Raw genomic sequence first — 14,586 nt, 5'->3', positions numbered from 1 at the left:
AGGGTCCACTCGTTTGGAGGGATCCGTGTGCTGGGGCAGAGAGGAGAAGAAGGAAAGAGAGAGAAGAGGAATAGGAGAGCTCCAGGAATTTACCCAGCTTTGGTCTCAGCTAAGCCTAGCCACAGACTCACAGCCAAGCCAGAAGCAGCCTATCCAGTGGAGGCTAATGCCGCGTACACACGAGCAGACTTTTCGACAGCAAAGGTCTGACGGAACGAATCTGTCGGACAATTCGATCGTGTGTGGGCTTCATCAGACCTTTTCTGATGAAAAATCTGACTGACTTTAGAAATAGAACATGTTTCAAATCTTTCCGACGGAGTCCTATCGAAAAATCCGTTCGTCTGTATGCTAGTCTGACGGACCAAAACTGACGCAAGTGCAGCTATTGGCTACTGGCTATCAACTTCCTTATTCTATTCCCGTCGTACGTCATCACGTTCGAATCAGTCGGACTTTGGTGTGATCGTGTGTAGGCAATTCCGTTTCGTTGGAACTCCGTCAGAACTCCATCAAAAATTCCTTTGGGGTTCAGTCCGTCGCAAAGTCCACTCGTGTGTACGCGGCATTAGACAGCAGCTTTTCCGGATCCTAGGAGTTCCCTATGGGAACTCCCAGGATCCTCAGGGGAGTGAGTAACAAACCAGCCATTAACCCTAAGGGAGGGAGAGGACAGTGAAGTGTAATATCTCACGTGTCTAGGACAGAGTGTAGTTCAAGAGCAGAGCAAGACAGCCAGGAGCCAACCATTTCTCCAACCTTGGGACTAGAGCAGCCAGGTGCCATGCAATACAGCCAGGTGCTGTGTCTTCAATACAACTTTTTGGAACTGCTATTCCTTTTCGTTTTGCACTACTACACCCACATCTGTGCAATATATTAGCAACAAACAGTAAGCAAATAGGTCTATAAATCCATAGAGGCATACATACAGGCAATATTCTTTTATTCAATTCCTACTTACAATGTAAGTAGGAATTGAATAAAAGAATATAGCCTGTATGTATGCCTCTATGGATTTATAGACCTATTTGCTTACTGTTTGTTGCTAATACATTGTCTCCAATATAGAACTGTTTGTAAACCGATATCCACCCCGGAGGAAGGAGGTCAAGTAACTCCGAAACGCGTCGGGTGCAAAAATATTGGTATTAACATCATATCTGTGTACAGGGGGTCCCCTAGTTACAAACATCCGACTTACAAACGGAGGGAGACAACAGGAAGTGAGAGCAAATCTACCCCTAGGAAGGGAAATTCACTCCTGTAAGAGCTATTATGGGAAAAAGGTACCTCCACTGATGCTTTATCACTAATCCTTGTTTCCACAACAACCCAAAATTTTCAAAATCCAATTGTCATTGGGACAGAAAGGGAGGTGAAATCTTCTGAACAGGGGCACACACAGCAAAACAAATGTTACAGGGGTGTTAACCCTTCCCTATGCTATCCAGAAAGCTTAAAAATAGTTTTTTTGGCTGGAGCTACACTTAAAAAAAGGACCTGTTCCGACTTACAAACAGATTCAACTTAAGAACAAACCTACAGTCCCTATCTTGTTTGTAACCCGGGGACCCCCTGTACTAGTATATGATTTGCATTCCCTACTAAGAACTTCCTTTTTCGTTTGATGTTTTTACTATGTTTTCTAATTAATAAAAAATTGTTATATATACTTTACATACTCCTTATACGTTCTTTTACATGTGCCTTTAAAGTCCACCACTAGGGGAATTTCCTTTTTGTTGGTACATTTGAATTTTGGATGTGGCACAATTTTGCAGCTCACTGTCAATCCACAACTTTCTCTACATCTGTGCAATACAGCTTGCGTCCTGTATTAGAGTAGCCAGAGACTGAGCAGGCCCTCAACTGTTTGCACATAGTTCTACAGTATTTCTTCAGTTTGGGGTATCCCATGCACCCCCATTCCCCATCCCATTCTAAACTGTTTATTGAGCCATCTGGGAGCATGTGAAAATGACATTTGCCTGGCAGTGGATGCTGTAAGGGGGAAATAGGCCCGAAATCCTAGCGGTTCCTTTAGAGGTATCACTACACTATAATTGCCAGAATAAAAACAAGCGATTGGAAAGCATGGACTTTTAAGGCATTAATCACACCAGATAAGTTAAAATAAATATTTTATTTGATAACAAATTGTATGTAAAAACATACTGAGATGAAACAATATTAACCACTTCAGCCCCGGAAGGATTTACCCCCTTCCTGACCAGGCCGTTTTTTTTTTGCGATACGGCACTGCGGAGCTTTAACTGACAATTGTGCGGTTGTGTGACGTTGTACCCATACAAAATTTGCGTCCTTTTTTCCCCACAAATAGAGATTTCTTTTGGTGGTATTTGATCACCTCTGTGGTCTTTATTTTTTGCATTATAAACAAAAGAAGAGTGACGATTTTGAAAAAAAACACAATATTTTTTACTTTTTGCTATAATAAATATACCCAAATTTTCTAAGAAAAAGAAAAAAAAAATGTCTTCATCAGTTTAGGCCGATACGTATTCTTCGACATATTTTTGGTAAAAAAATTCACAATAAGCGTTTATTGATTTGGTTTGCGCAAAAGTTATAGTGTCTACAAAATAGGGGATAGATTTATGTCATTTTTATTATTTTTTTATTTTTTACAAGTAATGGCAGCGATCTGCGACATTACGGCGGACAGATCGGACACTTTTGCCACATTTTTGGGACCACTGACATTTATACAGCGATCAGAGCTAAAAATAGCCAATGATTACTGTATAAATGTCACTGGCAGGGAAGGGGTTAACAGTAGGGGGCGATCAAGGGGTTAAATGTTTTTCCTAGGGAGTGATTCTAACTGTGGAGGGGATGGGACTGACTGGGGGAGGAGACCGATTAACAGTAGGGGGCGATCAAGGGGTTAAATGTGTTTCCTAGGGAGTGATTCTAACTGTGGGGGGATGGGACTGACTGGGGGAGGAGACCGATTGTTGTTCCTAAGCATTAGGAACAACAGATCTGTATCCTTACCCCTGACAGAACTGCGATTTGTGTGTTTACACGCACAATCCCAGTTCTCGCTCTTAGGAGTGACCGCTGGGCATGCGCATCAGCCCCTTAGCGATGCAGCGGGCGAGCGCGCGCCCCCTATACTTCTTAAAGCACCTGCTGTACAGCTACGGCAATTTACGCAGGAGTGCCCTTCTGCCACCGTCAATCGACGGCGGGCGGTCAGCATGTGGTTAAAATTCATAACAAAGATCAAGCTTGTGATTATTAATTTAGCATGGTCCGGATAGACCCCAATGTAACACCTGTGAAACGGAAACCAGAAACCAAAATTGACTTGATCTATATCACATTAGCTTGATGTAGCGTGACATGTTTTGAGTAGACATATGCCGAACAACCACTGGTTCGGTTCGCTGCAGAACTTTCGAACATCGCAAAAGTTCGTAACCGAATAATGAACCCCATTGAAGTCTATGGGACCCAAACTTGTAAAATCAAATGTGCTCATTTTAAAGGCTTAAATGCAAGTAATTGGGCATACAATGGTTATGGGGTCCGGGTACTGCCCTGGGGGACATGTATCAAAGAAAAAAAAGTTTGTAAAAAACATCCTTTTTAAATGAGCAGCGATTTATTGATGCTTAAGGTGAAACCATAAAAATGAGAAATAACAATAAAAATGAAAATTCCTTTCAATATAGTGCCTGGGGGGGTCCCCTTAGTCTACCTGTAAAGTAGTACATCTGTAATGTGTATAGAAGCAGCTGCAGCAATAATTGCATTTATAAAGCTCAAAAAAACGACATTTTCGCTGCAAGATTTCTTTATTTTGTAGCCAGTCTGTATGATGTGGCCACAATGTAATGCACGGAGGACAAGATTAGAGATTTTTTGGATAAATTCTGGTGTGTCTTTTGCAGGCTTTAGATAGAAGTAACGGGTGCAGAAAAATTGGTCTTTGGGTGTTGGTGGTGCCTTCAGAGGTACTGTTGGTGAATGAAGTAATGGCTGTGCATTGTCAAGGAGCAAGTGGCTGACGCTGTGCTCAAATAATTCAGCTGACTCCTTCATGTCTGATGGTGGGGCTATGGCAGGAATAGATGTGGACAAGGAGGCAGGTTTATCCACTCTGGCAGCTGTAGGGGACTATGCACTAGTCTCTGCTTGTGTGACAGAGGATGAGGAGGATGAGGATGGTTTAGTAAGCCAGTCCACCACCTCCATGCTGTGGCTGGATAGCACAGGCAACATCATTAAACAAAGGAAATGATGCCCTGCCTGAGGACTGACCACATCCACCTTTGCCTGTGGACACATACACTGCTGGCCCCCCTCACAGTGCCATGGGAACATCTGCCTCTCCTTGTCCTCCCAGACATGACAAAATGTAATAAAGATGTGGAAATGTGTACGTGGATGCACTTTAATCAATGTAAAGTGGTGTTTGGTGCACTTTAACTTGAGTACTCACCACACAGACACACTCCACCGACACACTACAATATACCGCATTAAATGTGCACTAACGCACTACAATATGCTGCGGTAAACCTGCAATGACGCATTGAAATATACTGCAGGAAACCTGCCCAGACAAAATAAAATGACACTAAAGTAAAAAAGGACGGTCGCACTACACTCCCACTGAACTATTCCTAGATAAACACTAAACTAATATTCTACACTGACAATAGAATCAGAATAGCACACTAAAGCCTCGTACATACGGTACGATTGTTGGCCAGCCAAGCGTCTGATTTTTGTCAAAAGGGCGTGTGCCAGGATCATGTCTTGCATACTAGCGGTACACAATTGTCATGCCACAAACACGAACGTAGTGATGTACTACGAGGAATTTCAGCTCTTGAGCGCCACCCTTTGGGCCCCTTCTGCTAATGTCGTGTTTGGTGAGCATGGATTCCGAGCATGCGTGTTTGTACTTTCGACTTTTGTGTGATGGATTTGTGTACTGACCATCCGAAAATCTGACGTCAAACCGTTGTCCGCCGAAAATTTACTAGTCTGCCATCCAACATTTGTTGGCCGAAAGTTGGACAAAAATTGCCAAAAGGAGCGTACTAACAGTAAGATTTAAGGACAACCCCCTGCCAACAATGGAACCGTGTGTACAAGGCTTAACTGTCTAGTGCCAATATCACACTACAAATGCAACTGGACTAAGAGCAATGAGCCATGATTGGATAGAGTCATCATGACAGTGTCCAATCATGGCTCTGACAGTGCTCTGTGCCCTGACTGGACAAAGCTTTCATTGCTTCAGCCAATCAGGGCTTCCAATGCACTGTCCGCTTTGTGTAAAAAAAAAAGCTGTTTGATCCTGTCTTCTCTGATACCCCTCTTTCTTCCACAGTCCCCAATCCATCCGCTGATAGAACAAAGCCTTGGGGGGCACTCTGCACATGCTCAGTTTGGCGTGTATTGCTGGAGAGTTGTTTTTTTCTTGGGAGGGTGCATGTGATCAGCACAGGGGCAATCAGCACTGTCCATACAGAAAATCAGGGGTCATGCAGCCTCATAGGACAGTCAGAAGGGAATGAAAACTCCTCCTACAAGCTTTAACCAGACATCGATAGAAGTCATAACACTGCTATATACTGCTGATGAGAAAAGGAATTTAGCAGTTTATATTTCCTAAAATAATTGCATTTCCATGTTCCGTGTACTGTGAATGCAGGCTCCTGGGTTTAGTAACACTTTAATACCACTTTAAAAAAAAGCCTTATTAACGTAAATAAAACATAACAGAAATAAAAACCAAAAAAAAAAACACCCCTGAAACAAAGCCCACTTTTTTAAAGGGAACCCTTGCATAAAAAAAAAAAAGAAGTTAAACCTACAATAACATAAAATAATAACCAATACAGTACACCCCCAGAATAAATGAAAATCACAAAATACAAACCACCTTAACAAAAGCCCATCTTTTGTTTTTCGTTAAAGGGAACCTTGCAGCAAAAAAAAAAAAAAAAAAGAGAATGGTTCAATATACTAATCTGAAAATACATCAGTGAGAAAATAATAAACTCCTTTTATGGGTTACCTCAGCTCAGCCCTTCACCACATCCGAGTAACCATCTCACTGCCAACATAAAGGCATAAAGGTAGAAAATACAGGAAATCAGCTGTGGGTGTGCAGTACTTGTAAATCAGTGGCTTACCAAACATTTACTGGTGGTGAAGCATTCACTGTATATTAAAACATACGAAGAAATACTCCAAAGACCTGAGATTTTAAAGGTGCCAATAAATGTATTGCAACATAAGATAAAAACTGATGAAATTTATTTATTCCAATAATAAATTACTCTATTAAAATTACATAAAAACATTATTCATGAAACAACTTTGAATCAGAGTGTCCACAAAAAGCAACTTTCCTGTAGATCATCATGGTGTAACAATCTTGACATGTTTCGCCTGCAACAGGCTTCCTCAGATATAAAGTATCACACCAATCACAGCAATCAAGCTGGAAACAAATTCACGCCGATGCATGCTGGGTCGATGATGTCACAAGGGGGTGACCAGGTGACGTCTCCAGGTGGCCCCGCCCCTTAGATATTAAAGCGGAACTTCCGTAATTTTTTCATCTTTCCATCTATTAAATCCATTAAATCTTCTACCCTTGTTGTTATTGTTGTTGTTTTAACTTTGGATAGGAAAACATTTTTTTCCTGCCAGTAAATCCCTTATACAGCCCACTTCCTGTTTCTTGTCCGGTCATTAGCCTAGGCTTATGACATCATGCACAGCTCTCTCTCACTATCCTAAGAGTTTGCCAGGAAGGGAGGGGGGATGAGTCATAAGAGGGCCAATGAGAGCTGCAGGGCTGGAGGTATGCCTCTGTGTGTTTGTGTAAATCCAGGAAGTGAACAGGCAGCAGCTTCAGCTGCCCACAGTTAAAATGGATGCAGCCAGACTCAGTGGAGGGAGATTTCTGCAGCACATTTGGCAAGTACAGAATCACAGTATATATAAAATAATATGCAAAGTGGTTGGAGGGAAGCTTTAGAATGGCAAAGATGTTTTTATTACAAATTATGTGAGCAGACTGCAGTTCCACTTCCTTACCAGGCCAATTCTGACATTTCTCTCCTCCTGTAAAAATCATAATTTTTTTGCTAGAAAATTACATAGAACCCCCAAACATTATATATGTTTTTTTAGCAAAAATCCTAGAGAATACAATGGCGGTTGTTACAACTTTTATCACACACAGTATTTGCGCAGGAATTTTTCGAACGCGTTTTTTTGGGGAAAAAAACAGTTTTGTGTTTTAAAAAAAAACAAAACAATAAAGTTAGCCCAATGTTTTTGCATATTGTGAAAGATGAAGTTACGCCGAGTAAATAGATACCTAACATGTCACGCTTCAAAATTGCACACGCTCGTAGAATGACGCCAAAGTTCAGTACTTAAAAATCCCCATAGGCGACACTTGAAATTTTTTTACTTGGTTACATGTTTTGAGTTACAGAGGAGGTCTAGTGACAAAATGATTGCTCTCGCTCCAACGTTTGCGGCGATACCTCACATGTATGGTTTGAACACCGTTTTCATATGTGGGCGGGACTTACGTATGCGTTCGCTTCTGCGTGCGAGCACACGGGGACAGCGGCGCTTTAAATTTTTTTTTTTTTATTGATAATTATATATATTTTTTTATTTTGACACTTTTTTGAAAAAAAAACATTTTTGATCACTTTTATTCCTATTACAAGGGATGTAAACATCCCTTGTAATAGGAATATAACATGACAGGTCCTCTTAATAGTGAGATATGAGGTCAATAAGACCCCATATCTCACCACTAGGCTGGGAAGCCTGAAATAAAAAATAAAAATAAAACGATCACCGCTTCCCAGCCGAAGCGGCGTTGTTTTTTTTAATGTAGAGGCCGGGCGTGACATCATAACATCACGCCTGGCCTCCGATGATCATAGAGACTCCGGCGACCATCTGGTCCACCAGAAATCTCTATGATCTACATCCAGCGCCGGCGGATCCACTCTCCGCCTCACCGATCGTAACGGTGAGTCGGAGCAAGCACCGGAGGGCGGCGGGAGGGGGGGACGTCCCCTCTCGCCTCCCATAGGAACGATCAAGCGGCAGAACGGCCGCTATGATCATTCCTATGGTGTAGAGATTCGCCGGCTGAAACCGGCAATATCTGAATGATGTCTGTAACTACAGGCATCATTCAGATATACCCGCCCAAAGCCCAGAATGTCATATGATGTCTGCGGGCGGGAAGTGGTTAAGAACTGTCAGATGGCTGAACAGGCAGGTGGCAGGCAAAGATATTTTATATTTTTTCGGGTACAGGGGGTCTCGATTGACAATAGATCTACATCAGGACATTTTTATTTTTTTTTTTATAAAATAATTGTCAAAAACTGTGTGTGTGATTTTATTTTTTACACTTTTTTTGTGAATGAGTAGGGGTACAATGTTCCTCTATACTCATTCACATAGGGGGGCCCGGATCTGAAGGCCCCGTTGTTAAAGGGGGTTTCCAGATTATGATAATCCCCCTGCCTGCAGACCCCCACAACCACCGCCCAGGGTTGTTGGGAAGACCCCCACACCATTTTTTTTTAAACATTTTTGTATTTCCGGAAATTTCTTTATCTATGTCATTTTTGCTGCAGCAGGTTCTATACATGTACAGATGTGCCACTTTACAGGCAGACTAAGGGGACCCCAGCAGGCACTATATTTAAGCAATTTTTTCATTTTTATTGCTTCACTTTAAGCATCATTAAAATCACTGCTCTTTTAAAAACTATCTTTTAAAAAAAAATAGCATTGATACGTGTCCCCCAGAGTAGTACCTGGACCCCCATGACCCTTTTATGGCCAATAATGTGCATATAAGCCTTCAAAATGGGGAATTTTGATTGTTGAGTCTGAACTTTTTCCATGTTCAGGAGTTCTAGCGTGAACCAAACTGGGGGGGGGGGGGGCTTTGGCCCATCACTAAACTTGAGGACATGATATGTGATATAATATGAGCTGCTGATTGTAGCATGTGGGAAATCAGAGGGAAATCAGAGTTCGGTAACTATTCCAGAAGGAGGGTCTGCTAGTTACAATGGAACACTCCCAAGCTCCTCAGCCCCTCATCAGACCCTTTGATTGGTCATGTTATGCATGTCAACGCCCTCCTCAAGAATCAGAAAAGAGGGCTCCATCTGTATTTATTACTTACTGTCAAAATGAAAAACCTATGCTAATACTAAGACTGATGCCCCGTACACACGATCGGAAATTCCCCCAGCAAAAGTCAGATGAGAGCTTTTGTTTGGAAATTCCGACTGTGTGTATGCTCCATTGGACTTTTGCTGGTAGAAATCCCGCCAGCAAATGGTTGAGAGCAGGTTCTCTATTTTTCGGTCGGAAAAAGTTCCGATCGGAAATTCCAATCGTCTGTACCAATTCCGACGCACAAAATTCCTACGCATGCTCGGAAACAATTTGACGCATACTCGGAAGCATTGAACGTCATTTTCTCGGCTTGTCGTAGTGTTGTACGTCACCGCGTTCTTGACGGTCGAAAGTTCAGAGAACTTTTGTGTGACCGTGTGTATGCAAGCCAAGCTTGAGCGGAATTCCGTCTGAAAAACCATCCAAGTTTTTTCCGATGGAAATTCCTCTCGTGTGTACGGGGCATAAGAGTCATATTTCTTGGGGGCCAAAGACTCAGAAATTCCATATCCATTTTATGCTCCATTGACTGAACTCTGTTGAAATCCAAATAACCCAGGACCTGAAGAGCTTCCATTCTTCATCTGTTTGTTTTGTAGATGTATTATTGCCTCTTTTTCTGTAAATATATTTCTGAACTGTTTATTTACTTTGGTTAAGCCAGAATCTAAAGAATTCCTTTCTCTTTGAAGAGCACTACAAATTGAAACTCCTAAGGTTTGACCTCATATTATATGGTTTTGGTAAATCTAAAGGAAAAAATCAGCAGAAAATCTGATAGTGTGTATGGGGCTTTAGACTTGACAGGCTGTGAGGCGGGCGGTGGCGGCGCCGGAGACGGGCAAAGAGCCGTCGATTGCTGCAATTACAAGTAAAAAAAAATATGTGTCCCCGGATTTTATTTTAAAAATCTGGTCACCTTAATATAAATGTAGTGTGTGACTGTTCGGGAGGGGACATTAGAGTGTAAGCTCCTCTGGTACAGAGACTGATGTGACTGGCTCAGTGTTCTTTGTACAGCACTACAGAATATGTTGGTGTTATTTAAATGAAAAAAGTATTCATATTTCCCTGTACTGTCAGTTTCTCACACAGATCCCAGGATCTTACTATACCAGCAGTTGTTTCCTGTTCGGGTTCTTCTGCTCATTATATTATTATTAAGCCCGGTGTTCTTCCATGTGTATCACCACCTACAGGAGTAGGTAAGATAAATAAAATACTGTAAAATACTGTCCAATATCCCTGATTTCCCTGAGCTGTAGTCAGATGAGCACCAGCTCAACACTGATTTGTTTCTCATGGTCTGTAGGTTTTCCTTTTGGATTTTACCTTCTCTAATGCCCCGTACAACAAAGTCGGACTTGCCAACGGGATAACCTCCGTCGGCATTTCCAACGGAAAGATTTAGAACATGTTCTCTATCTAAGTCCATCGGAAATGCTGACAGAAAAAGTCCAATGGGGCATACACACGGTTGGAATATCCGACCAATGGCTCCCATCGGACTTTTTCTGTCGGGAATTCCGGCAGTGTGTACGCGGCATTGGTTTTAAAGGAGTACCAAATCACTGACTAGGATAAAGCATGCGGCAACTGAAGTCAGAGCAAGCTATAACCAAAGATATGTACAATCAGCGCAAACAAACAAAATCAATCTAATTGCAAGCTGAACACTAAAGGGTAAACACCAAGCCCAAATGACATAATATACAAAGCAATAAAAGTGCAGCGCAAAAAACTTGAGAAAAAATAGAGTCCTTTAAAGGGCATATAATTCTCTTCTGTAAACTTTCTTCTTGTTAAAAGACAACCCACATACTTCAGCATTACTGAGCAAGTTGACTGCTTACCAGATGGAAAATCAAAGTAGGCATAATTACCACCGATGCTGGGGATACTTGGATCAGCTGATCTGACAGTCTGAAATAATGTCCGGCAGCTTGTCCTCCAATGCGATAGGTGATGCAGTCACTACAAGATGCGGTAAAGCAAGAAAAAAGGAAGGGACATCTAAGAGCTTTCCATATGGCTCAATATATTTTATTTAAATGGATCAGAATACAGTCCATAAAAAAGGTAGCGCATTTAAAAACATCCACGAGCGGAGATAAAACAGACTGTTCGCATCCGAACAGCTGTGAGATGACAGCGGGTGACGTGAGACTCCGCCCCCGTACGCGGCGTTACGTCCTATGGACTTCGTCAGCAGGGGTGGAGTCAGGCTGTCACCCGGGATCTTAAATACTCGCCGACTGTCAGCAAGAAGTGTATCTTAGAGCGGAAGCGGAAGCGCAATTCCAAATTTTCCTGAATGGAGACACTTGCTGGGAATGTAGCAGTAGATAAACTAACGCTAGATTAAAAATAAATGGGTTACTAAAGGCATAAGTATACCGTTTAGCTATATAAATAGTAAAATATACTGGTCGAATTGGTTATCATACACTTATACCAAAGACATTTGGCTATATATATAATAAACATACTGGTCGGAATAGTCACCCGCTGCCATCTCCTATACATTACAGCAACACTCAATGTACTATAACAACAATTGCATTAAGACAGCACACGGCGTTCTTATAAAGTTACTTAAAAATTGCATATTTACAAAACGTGCAATAAAAATAATAATAATAATAATAATAATAATAATAATAATAATAAAAATAATAATAATAATAATAATATAAATAACAAGAGGACTTGTTATTTATCTTGTTATTTATATTATTTTTATTGCTAAACGGTATACTTATGCCTTTAGTAACCCATTTATTTTTAATCTAGCGTTAGTTTATCTACTGCTACATTCCCAGCAAGTGTCTCCATTCAGGAAAATTTGGAATTGCGCTTCCGCTTCCGCTCTAAGATACACTTCTTGCTGACAGTCGGCGAGTATTTAAGATCCCGGGTGACAGCCTGACTCCACCCCTGCTGACGAAGTCCATAGGACGTAACGCCGCGTACGGGGGCGGAGTCTCACGTCACCCGCTGTCATCTCACAGCTGTTCGGATGCGAACAGTCTGTTTTATCTCCGCTCGTGGATGTTTTTAAATGCGCTACCTTTTTTATGGACTGTATTCCGATCCATTTAAATAAAATATATTGAGCCATATGGAAAGCTCTTAGATGTCCCTTCCTTTTTTCTTGCTTTACCGCATCTTGTAGTGACTGCATCACCTATCGCATTGGAGGACAAGCTGCCGGACATTATTTCAGACTGTCAGATCAGCTGATCCAAGTATCCCCAGCATCGGTGGTAATTATGCCTACTTTGATTTTCCATCTGGTAAGCAGTCAACTTGCTCAGTAATGCTGAAGTATGTGGGTTGTCTTTTAACAAGAAGAAAGTTTACAGAAGAGAATTATATGCCCTTTAAAGGACTCTATTTTTTCTCAAGTTTTTTGCGCTGCACTTTTATTGCTTTGTATATGAAGTCAGAGCAAGGACAGAAATCATGATTGGCATGCCTGTTAAAGTCACCTACACAGAAATTGTTGATGACAGAGAACCATGTATAACAGCCAAGCAGCTAGTATACAGTATTCAGGAATGAGGACCTTGCTCTACACATAAAATCTAAATGGGCATTTAGTATGTTTGGAATCATGCCTTATTGTATTAAATTTCCCTAATTTCTTGAGTCCCTGAGCCCTTTCCTTGCTATAACCTACTTGAGTCCATGAGCCTTTTCCTCCCTATGACCCCCCTGAACCTTTACCTCCCTATAACCCCCTTGAGTCTCTTAGCCTATTTCTCCCTTTAACCCCATTGAGTTGCCAAGATTTATTCTCCCTTTAACCCCCATTGAGTCTCTGAGCTTTTCCTCCCCATAACCCCTATGAGACGTCAAGGCTTTTCCTCCCTATAACCCCTTGAGATTCTGAGCCTTTTCCTCCCTATAACCCCTTGAGATTCTAAACCTTTTATCCCTATAACCCCTTGAGATTCTGAGCCTTCTCCTCCCTATAACCCTTTGAGTTTCTGAGCCTTCTCCTCCCTATAACCCCTTGAGTTTCTGAGCCTTCTCCTCCCTATAACCCCTTGAGTTTCTGAGCCTTCTCCTCCCAATAACCCCTTGAGTTTCTGAGCTTTCTCCTCCCTATAACCCCTTGAGTTTCTGAGCCTTCTCCTCCCTATAACCCCTTGAGTTTCTGAGCTTTCTCCTCCCTATAACCCCTTGAGTTTCTGAGCCTTCTCCTCCCTATAACCCCTTGAGTTTCTGAGCCTTCTCCTCCCTATAACCCCTTGAGTTTCTGAGCTTTCTCCTCCCTATAACCCCTTGAGTTTCTCAAGTTTCTGAGCCTTTTTCTCCCTATAATTTTATTTTCCATTCAGTAACATCTCACTTCTGCAAGCAATATTCCAGCATATTTAGTAGGATTTTTATGTACTTACATTTTTTTTTCATTCGACCAAACATGGGGAAATGTGCATGTATTGTGGAGAAGTATTGTATGTTTTTTTTTGTGTTTTTTTTTTTTTTTTACCCATAAATACTCTCTAAGGTGATAAACATTAATGGTTATTTATTTAATGAATTCTATTTTTTTCTTTCTTCTAGTGTTCTGGTGATTAGAAAAGACAAATGGAAACAAGACACACAGTGATATAAAGATATCAGAGGTCGCTGCCCCCTCCCCTAGTCTTGTATAGTGAGAGGTGTCGGAGCTTTTATTATTTGAGACTTTTTGACTATTTCTAATGAGAAACCTGCCATTTGTGTTACATTGTATCTGTGTTGCGGATCTGTTGTTTCATTGTTTTATCTCTGATTTTTTTTTTTTTCATTGTATTATGCTATGTTAATAACCAGTTAGTATTTTTTTTTTTAAGCAGATTTGCATCCAAAAACAAAATACATTTTTTGGCACATATGTTAAATAAAAATTAGGCCTTAAGATGAGTTAAAACCACAAAATATTATATATTTTCTGAAAACAAACACTTTGGAGAATAAAATGGTAGCCGTTTCAATTTTTGGCACTGAATTTTTTTTGGCACTTACCCAGCCAGCCAGGACACCTTTGGGGCCCAAGAACTGTCCCTCTCTCACACAATGTCTGACTCTAATCATTGATGCCATCACTTTACCTTCCTTCTACCTTAGTTCAGCATCACTCTTCACTGTGTAAAAGAGACCACTGACCGGATCAAAGCACGCTCTCATCATGCTTTGTGTAAATGCAGGTGTAAAACATGATTTTGGGCAAACAGGCAGGCAGGCATCACTTCCTTTTTTAGCTGTCCTGTCCAGGCCCTGGAGACACTTTTCTGACATCAGGCAGAAGAGGACTAATCCAGGCAGCTCCTCCCCCTTCGTGATCACCTGACCCCTTAATTTCCT

The 14,586-nt window shown here is 41.4% G+C and overlaps 1 protein-coding gene across 1 annotated transcript in view; it reads left to right on the top strand.

The window, feature by feature from the left end:
- LOC141130155 (tyrosine-protein phosphatase non-receptor type substrate 1-like) overlaps positions 1–14,341 on the top strand; it is a 31,494-nt gene extending 17,153 nt beyond the window's left edge. Inside the window, exons 4-5 of the mRNA XM_073618105.1 lie at positions 10,315–10,436; positions 13,804–14,341. Of these exons, the coding sequence (XP_073474206.1) occupies positions 10,315–10,436 (122 nt within the window). The 3' untranslated portion in view covers positions 13,804–14,341. The remainder of the gene's footprint in view (positions 1–10,314; positions 10,437–13,803) is intronic.
- Positions 14,342–14,586: the final 245 nt, after the last annotated feature.

The sequence above is a fragment of the Aquarana catesbeiana genome, linkage group LG02, assembly GCF_042186555.1.
Source record: "Aquarana catesbeiana isolate 2022-GZ linkage group LG02, ASM4218655v1, whole genome shotgun sequence".
Classification (NCBI taxonomy): Eukaryota; Metazoa; Chordata; class Amphibia; order Anura; family Ranidae; genus Aquarana; species Aquarana catesbeiana.
The sequence above is the reverse complement of the archived record's forward strand: the minus strand, read 5'-3'. Positions and strand labels throughout refer to the sequence as shown.